The sequence below is a fragment of the Anomaloglossus baeobatrachus genome, chromosome 8 (assembly GCF_048569485.1).
Source record: "Anomaloglossus baeobatrachus isolate aAnoBae1 chromosome 8, aAnoBae1.hap1, whole genome shotgun sequence".
Lineage (NCBI taxonomy): Eukaryota > Metazoa > Chordata > Amphibia > Anura > Aromobatidae > Anomaloglossus > Anomaloglossus baeobatrachus.
The window spans coordinates 252,582,013-252,598,122 of NC_134360.1; the positions used below are offsets into that span (position 1 = coordinate 252,582,013).

General features: G+C 41.5%; 1 protein-coding gene across 4 annotated transcripts in view; it reads right to left on the bottom strand.

Moving 5' to 3' along the window:
* The window catches only part of LOC142249007 (cytosolic carboxypeptidase 6-like), a 2,064,630-nt gene that overhangs the window by 1,853,186 nt on the left and 195,334 nt on the right, over positions 1-16,110 (bottom strand). For all 4 annotated transcript variants that reach the window (XM_075320539.1, XM_075320540.1, XM_075320543.1 and 1 more), the window contains exon 3: positions 3,139-3,263. In XM_075320539.1, coding sequence (XP_075176654.1) covers positions 3,139-3,263 — 125 coding nt within the window. The remainder of the gene's footprint in view (positions 1-3,138; positions 3,264-16,110) is intronic.

A 16,110-nucleotide genomic window follows, 5' to 3' on the forward strand; every position in this document is an offset into this window, starting at 1 on the left:
TGGAGTAGCTGACTGACATGAATAACTGTCATAATTCTAATCGTCATCTAGCATAATCCTCACAGTAAGTTTGACCAGTGCACGAGTTTTCGTTTACTTTTGTCTTTGCTTTTTTTTTTAAGGTTTTCATTGCTGGACTTCCGGCCCACTCCCTGGATGGGGGAGGATTAGTATCAGGGCAGACACAGCACAGATGTTTCGGTCTAACATAGACCTTCATCAGTCTGCAGTGTAGACAGTCTGTTCAGCTTGTGAGTGAAAGCAGCGCTGGTGTAGATCACGGTGTACACCGCTGTGTGGCAGAAGCGAAATACCAGTTTATTCAACTATTTGAGTGCCAAGTATTTACTCTTTGCTACATATGGGACTGGATCCTACTTAAGCACCTACCACGCAGAAGTGCTGTGTTTTATCCCCAATAGGTCTAGAACAAAGGCTGCTCTGTGCATACCTATACTGTAGCAATGCACGTACACGCGGGTTTCAGCCATGAAAGAACTGGCCATGTTAAACCAGGGTCATCAAAGATGTACGTGAGTCAAGCTGGCCAACTTGATTGATTAACAACATTGCCCATGGTGCACCAAACATCTAATTGTCACTAAGCTAAAGAAAATCTTTTTCTATACATCAGGGACTAAGGATTATTATTATTCTTAGGGAAAGCTGCCATATATATAGCTGTCCTTACATTAGAACACAACGTTGCCCTAACTAACTCACTTAAAAGATGTACATATTCTTAAACAGGTCACTGATCGGTGGACTCCATTTTTTTTCCTTACGTAATATAACATTTTTCACCTTTACTTCCATAACAATTTTTTGACAACGTAAAACTGAACATGGAAGGTTTGACAGTTCTGTCGCCTGCAACGACCTTGTCATAAATCTATGATAGATGTCAAATGGAAGACTTAAAAGACAGAGGGCAAAAAAGACTAAAAACTCTGTTTACTAAAAGACGATAAAAATACAGAATAAACAGAGAACATGAACTCATACAAAGGTTTCTGCTTGTTTCCTTCGTAATTTTTTTTAGAATATAATCTACATACAATTTTGACAAACTTTAAAAAAAGGTTCCTTTACTAAGGTCCAATAATGTTAAAGGATACCTCTCTTTAGATTTATGCTGCCTGAACTGCAGGCAGCAATAATAAGAGTCTGGCAGTGAATGGCTGCAGCTTTTCATGGAAAACTGTTGTGCGGTGTTTGGTGTTGCACTCCCTGGGTGATATGGCGGTGTCAGATTCTGTTCACACTGCAGCAGACTCCAACAAGCAACTTGGAATCTATTAGTTGCACAGCCTGTCTTGGGCGTTGGCTGGTTCTGGCTTCACTGCTTTCCAGTACAGAAGGAGTTAATTCCTGCTGGCTTGTGATCATCTGCTGGGAGCCCAGCCTGCAGATTACCATCCGCAGCTGCCTTCAGCCTTTATAAGGTTCTGGTTCCTGGGGCTGAGTGCCATACATAGCTTTTGCTTCCTTGGTTCCTGTGGTGGTCCAGTGCTATGGTGATCAAAAAGTTGAAAGTTCTCCAGTTGTGTATTTGTTTCCTACCCCATTTGCATTACTCCCCAGTCCACTTATTGTCCCTCCTTTGTGTTTGAGTGCAGTGTGCACGAGTTTTCGTTTACTTTTGTCTTTGCTTTTTTTTTAAGGTTTTCGTTGCTGAACTTCCGGCCCACTCCCTGGATGGGGGAGGATTAGCATCAGGGCTCAGACAGGAAATAGGGTCACGCTGGGGGCTTGAACCTGGCTACCATCAAGCCTACCTTCGAGATAAGGGACAGTGAAAGGGCTCCAGTCTTAGGGTCAGCCTAGGAGCCCCTGTTCCATCAGTTCAAAACCCGTGACAAAAACATAGTTAGTAGAGTGGATAAAAGAAGAGACCTGATTTGTCCAATGGTAACACTTTCATCTCACCACCCTGCTCGGGGTGTTTTCCTAACTACACACATGGGAGAGACATGGGAGAGACCTGTGAATCAACTGGAGCGGGGTGGGGAAAAGACTGCCGATGACTTCATTGGACTAGTCAGGTCTCTCCTTGTAGTCCCTGGTTGACTCAAACTATTTTTTCTCTGAATCAAGGCAGAGTTTCAGAATAAAATATATTTGGCTGCAATTGTGCAGCCCGGCTCTGATTATGGTTCCCGTGCTTGTTCACGGAGGAGATTTTAGCACCACAATTCACACTGTTGCAGTGTATGCTGCATATGCTTTAGCAATGCAGCAACGCCAACACTCTGCAGGAAAAAAAAAACACCCGTAAATTGAAGTAAAAGAATTATGACAATTGTTTCCCACAAATAAAAATCTCATGTGACTTTATAATCTTCACAAACAAATTCCATAATCAAATATTTTAAAATGATCACAAGATCTCTATTAACTTTAGCTCGGATGATTTAGGAAAACCTGCACTCGCAGGGGGTTGGACCCGATGGCCCTTGAGTTCCCTTCCAACTCTACCGTTCTATGATTCTATAACTTTTCTCACATAATGAAGCATTTTTGTGGACCTTGTGAGTTCAAAGATTACCTTAGATTCCAGATATATTCAAAAGTATGGGTAAAATTTGTTACTTTAGGGTCAACAGGAGAAGTTTGCCTTCAAAGTTAACTTTTCAGGGAACATAGTCTTAAAATAATCCTTTCTTAGAAGGAATCTAAACAATGTATGCATTGAAGGTCACTTACAGACATCTTTTTCATTGCCTAATAACTTTAAAAAAAAAAATCAATTTTAGGGCACGGACTGCCACTAAGCAACGTGTCAACCAAACAAGAAAAAATTGCAAGCAAAGTACTGTATTTGTTATATATATATCAAATATTGATCCCAGCTATCCATTCCAGTTAAATAGCAAAAAAAAAAAGTGCAAGAGTATCCAAACTGCATAAAAAATGTGAACATAAGCAAAGTTTTCAGATATATCAGCAAATATCGACAAGACGACTTTCTATAAACAAGTTCATTATGATATAAAACAAGCAGTGTGAACCAATCTGTTGTAAAATAAAGCTAAGGACGTATTGAGGGCTCATAGTTCAGTAATCCTAGCTTCAGACACATAATGGACATCGAATGCAGAAATTCAAGAAGAAATCAATATTGTAATTTTTGCCTACCTGGTTTTCTTTAGTATTCTCAACAGTAAAATTGAACCACACGCGAAAACGAGGGTTACACGTATCAGGCCTGATAAAGAGGTCATACTCAAAGTCTGAGATGTAATCCACTCTTCCAAGGTTACCTGTTACAAAAGAATAAAACATAGTAAAGTTGTGTCCAACAGAGAAAGTTAATTTTACAAAAAAGTATATTACGTCTTCTCAATACAATAAAATATACACAGTGGCACTATAATGGGTTCAACATTTGCCCCTTTTTATACTTTTTTTCCTGAGCTATTTAGAATGATATAAAGAAGTTCCTTCACTTTACAAAGAAAATGACTGTACTTATCCTGACTCAGCCATATGGTCGCTCAGTGGTTAGCACTTTTACTGTACCTTGCAGCACTTAATAATAATAATAATAATAATAATAATAATAATAATTAATAATAATAATAATAATACTTGGGTCCATGGTTCAAACCACAACACAAAGCAATGTCTCCCTTGAGTTTTATTTGTTCTTCCTGTGTATATAAGGGTTTCCTCCAGGTTCCTTGGCTTAGTTATTTCTCTCACATACCAAAAAAATGTGCAAAGCTAACTAGCTTCCTATGAAACTGTTCCTAGTTTGAGATTGGGAAATAAATCGTTAGTCAAGGACTTGACAATGATGATGGAAAACCAAGAATATTGGGGAATGAATGTGACTATTTGCCTCTTCAATGGCAATTAAACATAAAGTCTTAGGACTGAAATTAACAATAAAAGTGCTTTATATAACAAATTACAGTGAAAAGCAAAAGAGTAATAATTAGTGATGGGCGGACCCGGACTGTAAAAGTTCAACGGTACCCATGCACCAATCCGGGCCCGGAGTTCTCAGGGAAGTACAGTCCCCCCATATTATGATACCCAGAACAGATAAAGCATATGGCTACAAGGTGAAGCCCTCGGCCATGTGCTTATCGTAGCTGTGTATCAATATAAGAACCACATTCGGCTTTTCAAAACAATTGTTTAAATAAATAATTAAAAAAACAGGGTGCTGTCTCCCCTAATTTTGATACCCAGTCATGATAAAGCCAACAAGGGGCTGGTATTCTCAGGCTGAGGGGACCCATGGTGATTGGCCTCCCACAGCCTCAAAATAGCAGACTGCAGCCACCCAGGATTGTTGTGTCCGTTAGATGTGACAATCTTGGCACTTTACTGAGCTCATCCCGATTGCCCTGGTCTGGTGGCACTCAGGATAATAAGGGGTTAATGACAGCTCACAGCTGCCACTAAGCACTAAATTAGTAATAGAAGGCGTCTATGAGACTCCTTCCCATTACTAATCTGTAAGTGAAAATAAATAAAACAAAAAAACACAGAAAAAATCTTTTATTTGAAATATAATACGAAAAACTCACCCTCTTTCTCCCCTTTATTAACCCCAAAAACACCCAGTTCTGACCTCAGGTGACCCAATTAAACTCAGTGAACTCACCTGCCGTCACTGAGTTCACAATCTCCTGACTGAAAACTGTAATTTTCTGCCAGGGAATGCAAATTTGGTGCTCAAATGTCTGCACCAGATTTCTGCACCAAATGTGCATATCCTGGCAGAAAACGGCCTCACAAATGCAACAAAACCATTTTTGTGTACTTTTTTGCCAAGGGATGAATATTTGGTGCTGACATTTTTACACCATATTCCTGCACCAAATCTGCATCTCCTGGAAAAAAATTCTCATCAACACCGCATGGCAGATGGGACATACACATGATCTCCAACGTGATTGCCCTGAAGACACACATAAAAGATAATCTAATAAACAGTGATTTTTGAAGCATTGACATTAATGAAAATTAATAACTAATTAATATTGTATTTAAATAACTTTTTCCTGTCCCTGTTAGATATTTTACATTTCTTTTTTATATGATTTTAAACTGTTTACTTACTAGATGTAACAACAATAATAATAATAATAATAATATTCTTGCAACTCTCAATGTTTTTCAATAGTGTTGTGTTAAAAAAAGAAGTGGTTCACCCATATTCATTATTATGTTGAGAAACAAGGTTTCTTTCAAATACCTTGTGTTGCCAATACTGCCTGTGAGTGGTGCTATTGCAGTCCGCTCTTCCCCGTCGCTTGACCCCGGGCTCCATGACCTCGGGGATCCGGTGATGTCACGTCAACTTCCTGTTCACCTGATATCACCGCGGCCGGCCCCAGTCTCCGTGAGTCACTGGGCTGTGGGCAGCATTTCAACGCTCATCACAGCCCAGCGTGTCTCCTGCTTGCTCGCTCTGCAGTGATGGAGTTGGGAGCAGGGAGATAATGGGCTGTGACGTTGGGCTGTGACGAGAGGTGAAACTCCGCCCTCAGCCCATTGACTCACGGAGACTGGGGCCGGCCGCAGTGATGTCAGGTGAACAGGAAATTGACGTGACATCACCGGATCCCCGAGGTCATGTAGCCCAGGGGTCAGGTGAAGAGGAAGAGCGGTTCGCAATAGCACCACTCACAGGCACTATTAGCAACACGAGGTATTTGAGAGAAGCCTTGTTTCTCAACATAATATCGTTATGGCCAATAATGAATATGGGTGAACCACCCCTTTAATTATTAAATATCTCAGAAACTAGAGCAAATCTGCAAAACCAAAGGCATATTCTTAATCAGCACTATAAACTTAATATAATATGGTTCAGAGATTGTTTGCACCAAAATCACTGTATACCAGCGTAATATATTGTACTATTGGATACCAGCATCTTCTTCATCTTCAAAGTAGGCTACAGTATAGGTCTCCTTTCCTACCAGCGAGTTACTTGGAAATATCTTCGGTAAAGCAGGAACATAAGTGACAGAAAAGAGGAGCAGAAGGTGATGCAGCAGTCTCGGCATATCAGTGACTCTCATGCTGAGAGAGGGGAGGCAGCTGATTGGCTACAAAAAGAGAAAGAGCCTGTGGAAGAAAGGGCGCAATAGGGTCTTACCAGGTAGGCAAGAGGAGAGGAGGTGAAGGATGTTCTCACCTATAAGGGTTGTGAGAGGTGACAACACCTGGATGGACATGTAATGGTGGAGATAGCTGCAGCACCGGAGATTCAGGCAGATAGGAAACATCAAGGGAGACCGGTTGTCACCGCCACGCTTTTCACCACTCCGGAGATGATAATTAAATCATTCTTCTGGGGTCACAGGCCCCTTCTTCAGCACAAAATAGCACTGACAAGGATAGTGGGGATAGTGGGGATAGACCACTATCATTGTCAGTGCTATTTTGTCCTGAAGAAGGGGGCTGTGCCCCCAGAAACGCGTTGACTTACATCAGCTTTCATAATAAAAACTTGGATGATTTAATTTTTGTCTCCAGAGTGGTGAAAAGCGCGGCGATGACAAGCGGTCTCCCCCGATGTTTCCTATATGATTGGCTACATGGCACAGTTCTACGGTTACTCACTAGAAGTCCGCCCTCTCACCGCACAGTAATTGAGAAAACATGAATATTTATAAAAAATTATGCAACTTTGTGAAAAGTATTGTCAAACTATTCAGGTAAAACTCAACAATACAACTTTATAGTACGGTAATACCAATACCACTCAATAATTCTCTAGTATTTCAATGGTGCAGTCTGTCTGTGTTTCTTATCAGTTTTATCAAACTTATCAATTTTAATAACAACCAAATTGTAACAAATCTGACCTCCATACACATTAAATAACTAAAAGCTGAACTGTCAGTCAACAGCTACCTCTCCTAACTCCCCCATATACCGGCATGCTTGGCACAGCAGAGTCCCTGACGTACATATAATGCTTTGATTACTTTTTATTGCAAGGTGTGGTTCCTCAAAAAAAAACCTTAAAAAAAACCCACATCCGATTGTTCCTATGTTCTCTGTAAGAGAGCTGCTACGTTACTTGGAAGCTTATCTCGAGGAGTAAGAGAAGAATTGGCAGCTTAAATTCACCAAACCGGATCCCCGACATCTTCTGTTGGGGGCTAGAGTTGGGTGGTCATATTAGACAGTCGACCAATATTGGTGAGTTTGGATGAATTTAGTCTGACATGTACGGAGGCCTTTACCACTTAGAGAGGACCTGCAGCCAGGTTTAAAGAAACTAGGTTTTGCTTGTATATTATTCCCACTGCTCCCGTGACTATTCTGAGTTTGTTTTGTCTGTTTTATTAAAATCTGCCATATGATTCCAGAGATATGAGTCTTTTTATTAAGTGCTAATTTTTATGTTCTTTACAAGGGTGTGTGTCTCAATAGTTATGGAGAGGAGCCTAAAGACACTCCCCTGAGGATCATGTGAGCCACGCCCCAGAGGATCCTGTGAGAAGGATTCACATGAATGTATGGAAAGTTATTAATTTTATATCCAGAAAAAATGTTTATTTCTCATCTGTATGCCATTTGTGTGTCTGTTTTGTATCTCCGAATTGCATCTATTTTTGAAGGAACAATTTGATAACCAATAAAGGTCAAATACAATTTCTTATCTTTATAACTGTAATGTGCTTGTGAAAAATACATGACATACGGATGGTAACCCAAATGTTATCTATTTTCTGAGCACCCATATATTTATACTGATCCAGAATATAGAATGAAGCAGTGCTGCAATGGTCTATGTATAAAACCGTTCATGTGATCTTCTGCATTGGTCTTTCTGCTACCCGTATCCTATCAGTTTTGCAGATCGATACCCATGTTATTCTGAAAAGCTGGTACAGAAGGGTTGAGACAGCGTTGAAAAATTTTTCAGCTATTTTTGCTTTCCTAGGAAAAAAACGGTTATGTGTGATAAACTGGCTTATTCCAGACCAATATTCTTAACTTTCATTTTCAGCAAATCGCTTCTATAAAATATAATTATCACTTGGTCATCCTCATTAAATGTGTGATTGAAGTTAATGCTTTTGCTATGTGCATTTCATTGAATGAATTCAGTAATGTTGATTTGCAAAGGGGTCCTGGAGAGAGATAAAGAAAATTTATTGTGATTTTCCACTGCAATTTTATGTTCAACGTAGTTAAAGCAGAACTAAACATAAGAGAAATACTTTGAGACCCCGTGTTTAAACTAGTTATGCCTCCATGTAAAAGAAAGTTCATTTGCAATAATGCAATAATTCAGATTTCTTAAAGGGAGTTTCCAGGACAATATAGTATTTTTAAATCAACCTTGAACAATAAGGCTGGCATCAAACCGTACGATATATCGGGCGATATGTCAGCGGGGTCACGGATTCTGTGACGCACATCCGGCATTGTTAGAGATATCGTAGCGTGTGACAGCTACGAGTGACGGTGAACGAGCAAAAATACTCACCTTATCGTTGCTCGTTGACACGTCATTCATTTTCAAAAAGTCGGTCCTCCTTCTGTGCACCAGTTGTTCAATGTTCCCGAGGCAGCACACATTGCTCCGTGTGACACCCCAGGAACGACGAACACAGCTTACCTGCGTCCCGCGGCACCCACCGGCAATGAAGAAGGAAGGAGGTGGGCGGGATGTTGCGTCCCGCTCATCTCCGCCCCTCCGCTTCTATTGGCCGGCCGCTGTGTGACGTTGCTGTGATGCCGAATGTCCCTCCCCCTTCAGGAAGAGGATGTTCGCCACCCACAGCGACGTCGTCCGAGAGGTAAGTACGTGTGACGGGGAATACCGACTTTGTGCGCCACGGGCAACTAATTTCCCGTGACACACAAACGACGGGGCGGGTACGATCGCTTGTGCGATCGCACGATAGATCGTCCCGTGTGACGCCCGCATAAGACATATCATCTATAATGTTTTTTCAGGTTGGGATCCCCAATGTTCTGGTAGCTTCTCCATCCCGACTACTGGCTCAACACAAATCACTGCTTCCTGTGTTGGCACATGACTAAAGCATGATGTGAAGGGGACTTCTTAATTTTAATATCTAAGCCAGACCCCTTTTCTGCAGTTGATACAGAGATAAAGATAGGGGGGTGCTAGCTTAGCTATCGAAGTAACCGGTCAGCGGGCACCTTTACACACTCCTTTAGATATTGTCCGACACAGGAACTGTTCTTTGTCAAGCATAGGACAGAAAGCAAAGCAGCTGCAACCAATATTGGAGCAGATACCTAAAAATTTGGGAACCCAGCCTAATAGCACTATGTTAGCAAGTTGCATACAGTATATCACAAAAGTGAGTACACCCCTTACATTGTTGTAAAAAAAAAAATGTTATAACTTTTCATGGGACAACACTAAATATCTGATACTTTGATACAATGTACAGTAGTCAATGTACGGCTTGTATAACAGGGTAAATTTGGTGCCCCCTAAATAACTCAACTGTTATGATCAGGGTAACCGTGGAAGATTACAAAAAACTCCCAATGGTGAAAAAACACCAAGAAATAGGAGTAGTTGGAACCTAGGCTGATCGCAATCCCCTAACTAACAGACCAACTAGAAGGAACTGTGGAGCATTCCTAAAAACCTAGACGCCACGTCACAGACTGAGAAACTAGCTACGCCTCACAGAATGCAATGAGGAAATCTACTTTGCCTCAGAGTAGTCCCCAAGGGAGCAGGTAGCCCCCCACATACAAAGATTACGGTGATAAAGGAAAACACAATACTCAGATAGGAAAAATAGATTTAGCAAAGGTGAGGCCCAACTAACTAGATACAAAACAAAGGAAAGGAACTGATTGTGGTCAGTACAAAATCCCTGTAGAAAAATACCAAACTCCTGATAGTAAAAAATGGCCCTGGAGGTCATACAACCTCACCCCCCACTATATCAGGTACTCCTGTAAATAATGGGAGAAACAAAATACCAAAAAAGAACACAAAATACAGAAGAGCAAATAATCAAATTTGACAGGGATAAAATCCCTTTTCCTGCACCAAGCTAGCACAGGGGGAACCCCCATGCTCACAACACAATTGAAACAAAACGTAACCTGCAAGAAAACAGATAAAAAACAAAACAAGGAAAAACAACATGCTAAGGTGTAAACCAGGAAGCTAGGCAAAAACTGAAACTTATCTGCAGAAGTCTTGCTCAGGGATACAGGGATGGACAAATCTCAAGGCCAAAAACAGGGACTGAGGAATATACAAGTATAACCGGTGCCCGCAGGACAAAAAGTGCTCTCCTATATAGACCAGACTTGTCTGCAATAGGACTTCCCCAATTCTCAATTAACGCCGACACCTGTCTGAGTCACAGGCTCAGATTCAGCTCCACTACCATTCCTGGTCACCAGAGGGAGCTTCAGGACAGCACCCACACAGACGACATTCACAACACTCAACATACAAAGACAAGTGTGACTTGCCTACAGTCAGGCATGGTGGTGGGAGTGTAATGGTTTGGGGCTGCATGAGAGTGGCCAGCTGTGGGGAGCTACAGTTCATTGAGTAAACCATGAATGCCAAAATGTACTGTAACATACTGAAGAAGAGCATGACCTCCTCCATTTGGAAACTGGGCAGCAGGTCAGTAATCCAACATGATAACTATCCCAAACAACCCTCCAAGATGGCCACTGCCTTGCTAAGAAACTGAGGGTAAAGGTGTTGGACTGGCCAAACATTTTTTCAGACCTAAACCTTATTGAACATCTGTGGGGCCTCCTTAAACAGCAGGTGGAGGAGCGCAAGGTCTCTAACATCCACCAGCTCCATGATGTTGTCTTGGAGGAGAGGTAGAGGCTCTAGTGAAGCTCTAGTGAACTCCATGTCCAAGAGAATTAAGACCATGCTTGAAAATAATCGTGGCCACACAAAAAATGGACAATTTAGGCATAATTTGTCTATTTTTACTTAGGGGTGTATTCTCTTTTGTTACCAGCAGTTTAGACATTAATGGCTGAGTTGAGTTATTTAGCGGACACCAAATTTACAATATTATACAAGCTGCACACTGACACCGTACATTGTATCACAGGGGTCAGATCTTTGGTGTTGTCCCAGGAAAAGATATAATAAAATATTTACAAAAATATGAGAGATGTACTCACTTTTGTGATATACTGCTGTTCAAGGCTGAATTAAGTTTTTCTTATTCTTGGTAAAGCTCTTTATTTTCCCTTTGTAACCGCCAACGTTACTGAAAACAGGGGTCCTGAGCCTCCCATTAACCCTTACATCACAGTCGCACTGAGTAGGCGTCTGGGTGTAATTGTGCTCTACCACGTGCACTGCAAGTCTGTTCTAAGTCTATAGGACTGGCAGAGACAGTGGAGTGCCGTAGAAGGGTGTCTGACTATGGTGGCTGGTTGTTACTTTTGAATTAGCATCTTGGTCACTTGGTTGTTCATAGATTATGATCTATTTGAGCGGAATTGTAATGATTTTGTGAGGACTCTGCTTATCATGTCTCAGTCTACACAGTCAAGCTGAAATGAGTTCAAGGCATTGTATATGTGTTTTAAGTATAAAAACTACAATAGTTCAGGGAATTTTGAAAGAAGCACTGTAAAAATAATTATTTTTGCAATTACAGTTTAGACTATTAAAGAATAATTTTTATATGCGTGACTTTACCTGTTTCAGATGACATATCATTTTTGGGTTGTTTGACATTTTTATTTCAGCTTTCCTATTACGTATATGGTTTCCTTCATGCAGGCTGCATTTCCTATGATGCCTCTAGGGAACAGCCTCATCACATTTCACTTGCTACTATCTAATGGCAGATTTATGAAACTGTCTCAAAGCAAAACTGTCTCCGTTGCCCTTAGTCGTTAAGTGCAACAAAGGCGTATTTTCTTTTAGACAGTTTCATAAATCTTTCCCTATATCTTTAGCTGCGTGATGGAGGGCCGAGTTGGGTAGAGAACACAGTTGTCCGAGAGATGACAGTAGGGGTTTATTAGGTGATGATGTTGGCCTGGAGATCACAGGAAGTCAGAAACTGACTTCCTGTCTGCACGTGGAGACACGTATTGGACCAGATGTCAGAGTGGACATCATGTGACAGGACAGAGCCGACAATAATGAAGGTGGAAGATGTGAGGATGAAACTAAAATGGGATGAAATAAATGACACATAGAATAAAGTTGATGACTTCAAAAGTAGGAAAAGAATTAAGCTGATGACTGCATTAAATGTGCAAAACAAAATGCCGAAATGCTACTGTAGTGCCTGGTCCTGATCTCAGCGTGGCACCCTCACATGCCCCCGCTCCCAGGCCTCGGCAGGGGCGCCACTCTGCTCCCCTGCCCGATGGTCCGACGCGACCCTTTTGTGCTTCTAGGTCACATGCAGGCCTTCTGTGAGTGTCCGTAGGGTGCGCGTGACCACGCCCCCTTTCTTAAAAGGCCGGAGTTCCATTACCCGATGTGATCCCTGAGGTCAGCTATTACCCTTAAGCTATTTAAGACTGCCTCCCCTTACAGGAGGTGCCTGAGCAACGTTGCCTATTAGTGCATTGCTAGTTCTCAGGTCCCATTATGCTACTGTGTCTAGTTCAGCTTGTCTTGCCCCTAGTACCAGTTTCATGAACCTCTAACCTGTCTCATCCTAAAGCCTGCTTACTACCATCACCTCTGTACTGTCACGTCTGAGCCACCATGTCCGTACTGCCACGTCTGAGCCACCACATCCATGCTGCCATGACTGAGACACCACCTCCGTGCTGCCAAGTCCGAGTTACCAGCTTTGTGCTGCCACATACGAGCACACCCACACGGGACATTAAAAGACTAACCAAAGCCGACTCCTCTGGTCCTGGCTTCCATGCATTTAGGTCCCCTGGGGCTGCGCCTGACCATCCTTGTATAAGTGTTAGCTCCAGGTTAGCTCCTCCAGGGAAGTCCGGTGTACAGCCCGGTGGGTCTACTCCCGGACGCTCGTCGGCCCTCGGCAACCGTAACAGCTACTTTAATTTTATTCACAAATAAAATAAAATTAAAAAAAATAGAAATGTAAAAAAAATAAATAAACTCTATATAATGAAAACTTGTTTTAAATTGGTTTTAATTTATCTGATAATATATTTTCTTTTAAATTGTCCATAACTTAGAACAAAGAAATGTTTTTTTAAATTGCAGTGTTAATTTTTTAGCTTTACATGTAATCCCAAATAAAATCCGCACATTATTCATCATCATTAAAACAGTATGAAATAAAAATAAAAAAATGAAAACCAAAAACAAAATCACAACCAAAGTATCATCAATTTTCGCTCTGTACGAGCCAGACTAACCTCCAGAATGTAACTCTATTTCAGGCAGTAAGTGGTTAGAACTTGAAAAATTATGATTCAATTCAAGAGCTCGGAAGCCAAATATATTTCTGCCAAATGATATGAATCAAATCTGTTTCATACCAGATAAATGCAGGCTAATTGCAGCAGTTTTTGTAATATACAATAACAAACTCATGAGTACAGTATGTGACTGACTGTGTCCATGCCAGCAACAAAAATAAAGATATAAAGATATAGTAACTGGAGACAAAAATAACAGGTGTATAATAAGTCACAAAATATCATCAGCAATTACAGCTTTGAGGGAAGAATTCCAAATTAATCCTTGTGTTCTTAAAGGGAATATGTCACCATCTTTTGCCACCTTACTTGAAAGCAGTATAATGTAGGGTCAGAGACCCTGATTCCAGTGATGTGTCACTTAGTGGTCAGGAGGCCGAGGGAAATGAAGTGGCTCATAAGGAACCTATAACTAAGAGACTAGTAAACCTGCTACCAGGTAGTCCTTTATATTCATAAGCTCTGTACAACCCTGGCCACCATCACTGATTGGCAACTTTTTGCCTATGCACAGTGTAGATACAAAGCTGCGAATCAGTGGTGTGGGCGGGTGCTCAGAGCTCAGCATTCAGAGAACTGCTAGATCTGCAGCAGATAAAACAGTCATTTTATCAAAACTGCAGCAAGCAGCCCAGTAAGTCATAAATCACTCTAATCAGGGTCTATGTGTGCTAGGAATGGGGAAGTATCACGCGTATGGTGACAGGGAAGGTAGAGTCTGTGTCTAGAGAAGGGAGAGATGGTGACCCCTGACCAAACCTTCCGCTGGTCCCTGGCTCCCCTGACCACCCTATATAGGTGCCGCTATTATGCGCTGAGCAGGATACCTGGCCCTGGCTGACCCTGAACTGGGCCCTAGGTAAGGAACAAATGGATGAGCGCTTAGTCAACCCCACTAAGCTCTAAAGAACACACAGAAAATACAAAAAGGGGGAGTGAATAAATGACTTATCTCCAAAAAGACTCAGGGAGAGAAACAGCAACAAAAGAGAATGTTTCTTCAGATGACTGCAAGCCGACTGCTTGCATCCAAGGCCTGTATCATAATATATGTCTATCACCAACAAACATTCAGGGAAAATGTGAGTATTTAAGGACACAAGGAACAGTGATGATGATTAACAGCTGAAAGGTGAGGATATCCGCAGGGTATAAAATGCAAAAGGATAAACCCCAAGCAGAGATGATATGTAGGATACAATGTACACCACAGCAGGAAGAATTGAATGTCAGGGAGCAGTTTGTGCAGCCAAACCTTCTACAGCCGGATACCACAGCACTGTTTGTCAACAGTGACACACCCGTGATATTCTATCCCTATATCATGCAGCTCACTGATTGGTTAGCAAAAACCTGGTGAAAAATTTTCATTAAGAACTTGACCTGTGCAGTATAAAGGACGACTTTCATAAAATAAGTCATATAAGACACCCAACAAACTAAAAAAACATTTAATTTTTTATGTCTGATTTGAAAACCTGAGGAAGTTGTGCACTGGCTTGTGCTGTTTTATAAATCTTAGCAATCAAACATCCTTTTTATTTTTCACCTATTTGTCCTTCCCTCGGCAGCGTCTGGCATTCATCTGAACAACCATGGATGTTTTCCTTCTTGTTTTAAAGAGAATCTGTTAGTTCCCCAATCTGGATATGAGTTGTGGAAATAAGAGCGCAATAGAGTCTTACCCGATATAAAGGATAGGGTTAGTACTTGGATTGTACTCACCTTACAGGGTTGTGAGAGTCACTACCCCTTATAGCGCAATAATGGTGGTCAGCAGCAGCCCCGGAGATGAACCGTTCAATACCGTTGTTTTTGGAGATGAACCGTTCAATAGGAAAGAATACAGGTTAAGCCACAGGGTCCAACAGATCAATTAATTCCTTTTTATTTATTCACAGGTAAACGCGTATCAGAGACATCCGTCTCCTTCATCAGGACATAAAAGCAACACAAGTGTTCCTTTTATGTCCTGATGAAGGAGACGGATGTCTCTGAAACACGTTGACCTGTGAATAAATAAAAAGGAATTAATGCGGTTTAACCCGTATTCCTCCCTATTGAACAGTTCCCCAATCTGATAACAGCATAGTGTAGAAAGGGAAAAACTAAGCTCAGTGATATATACTTTTACATTATTTAATTCATTATTTTTTATGTCAATGTTGCTTTTAATATATGACACTGATCCATAGGAGAAGCCTGTAAGCACCTGGACATATATTGTCAGCTTTTGCCTATCACTTGATATGGGCTAGGAAAGCAGGACACTCAGGCTCTAAAAAAAATAAAATCTTAAAATGTTATATATTTTTTAGCCCAACCTCTCCCTCTCTATTCTATGCTGCCCTCCAATAGAAGACTTGACAGACACACTTTAAAGCGTACTTCTTGTTTGTGGTGACTTTTTCTAAAAATATCTTTTGTATGTACATGAAGACTTAAGCGAGCTTTACACGCTGCGAGATCGCAAGCGATCGTACCCGCCCCTGTCGGTTGTGCGACACGGGTAAATCGCTGCCCGTGCCGCACAACCTCGCTTACCCCCGTCACACGCACTTACCTGCCCTGCGACGTAGCTCTGGCCGGCGAACTGCCTCCTTTCTAAGGGGGCGGGTCATGCAGCGTCACAGCAACGTCACATGGCAGGCGTCCAATAGAAGCAAAGGGGCGGAGATGAGCGGGACGTAAACATCCCGCCCACCTCCTTCC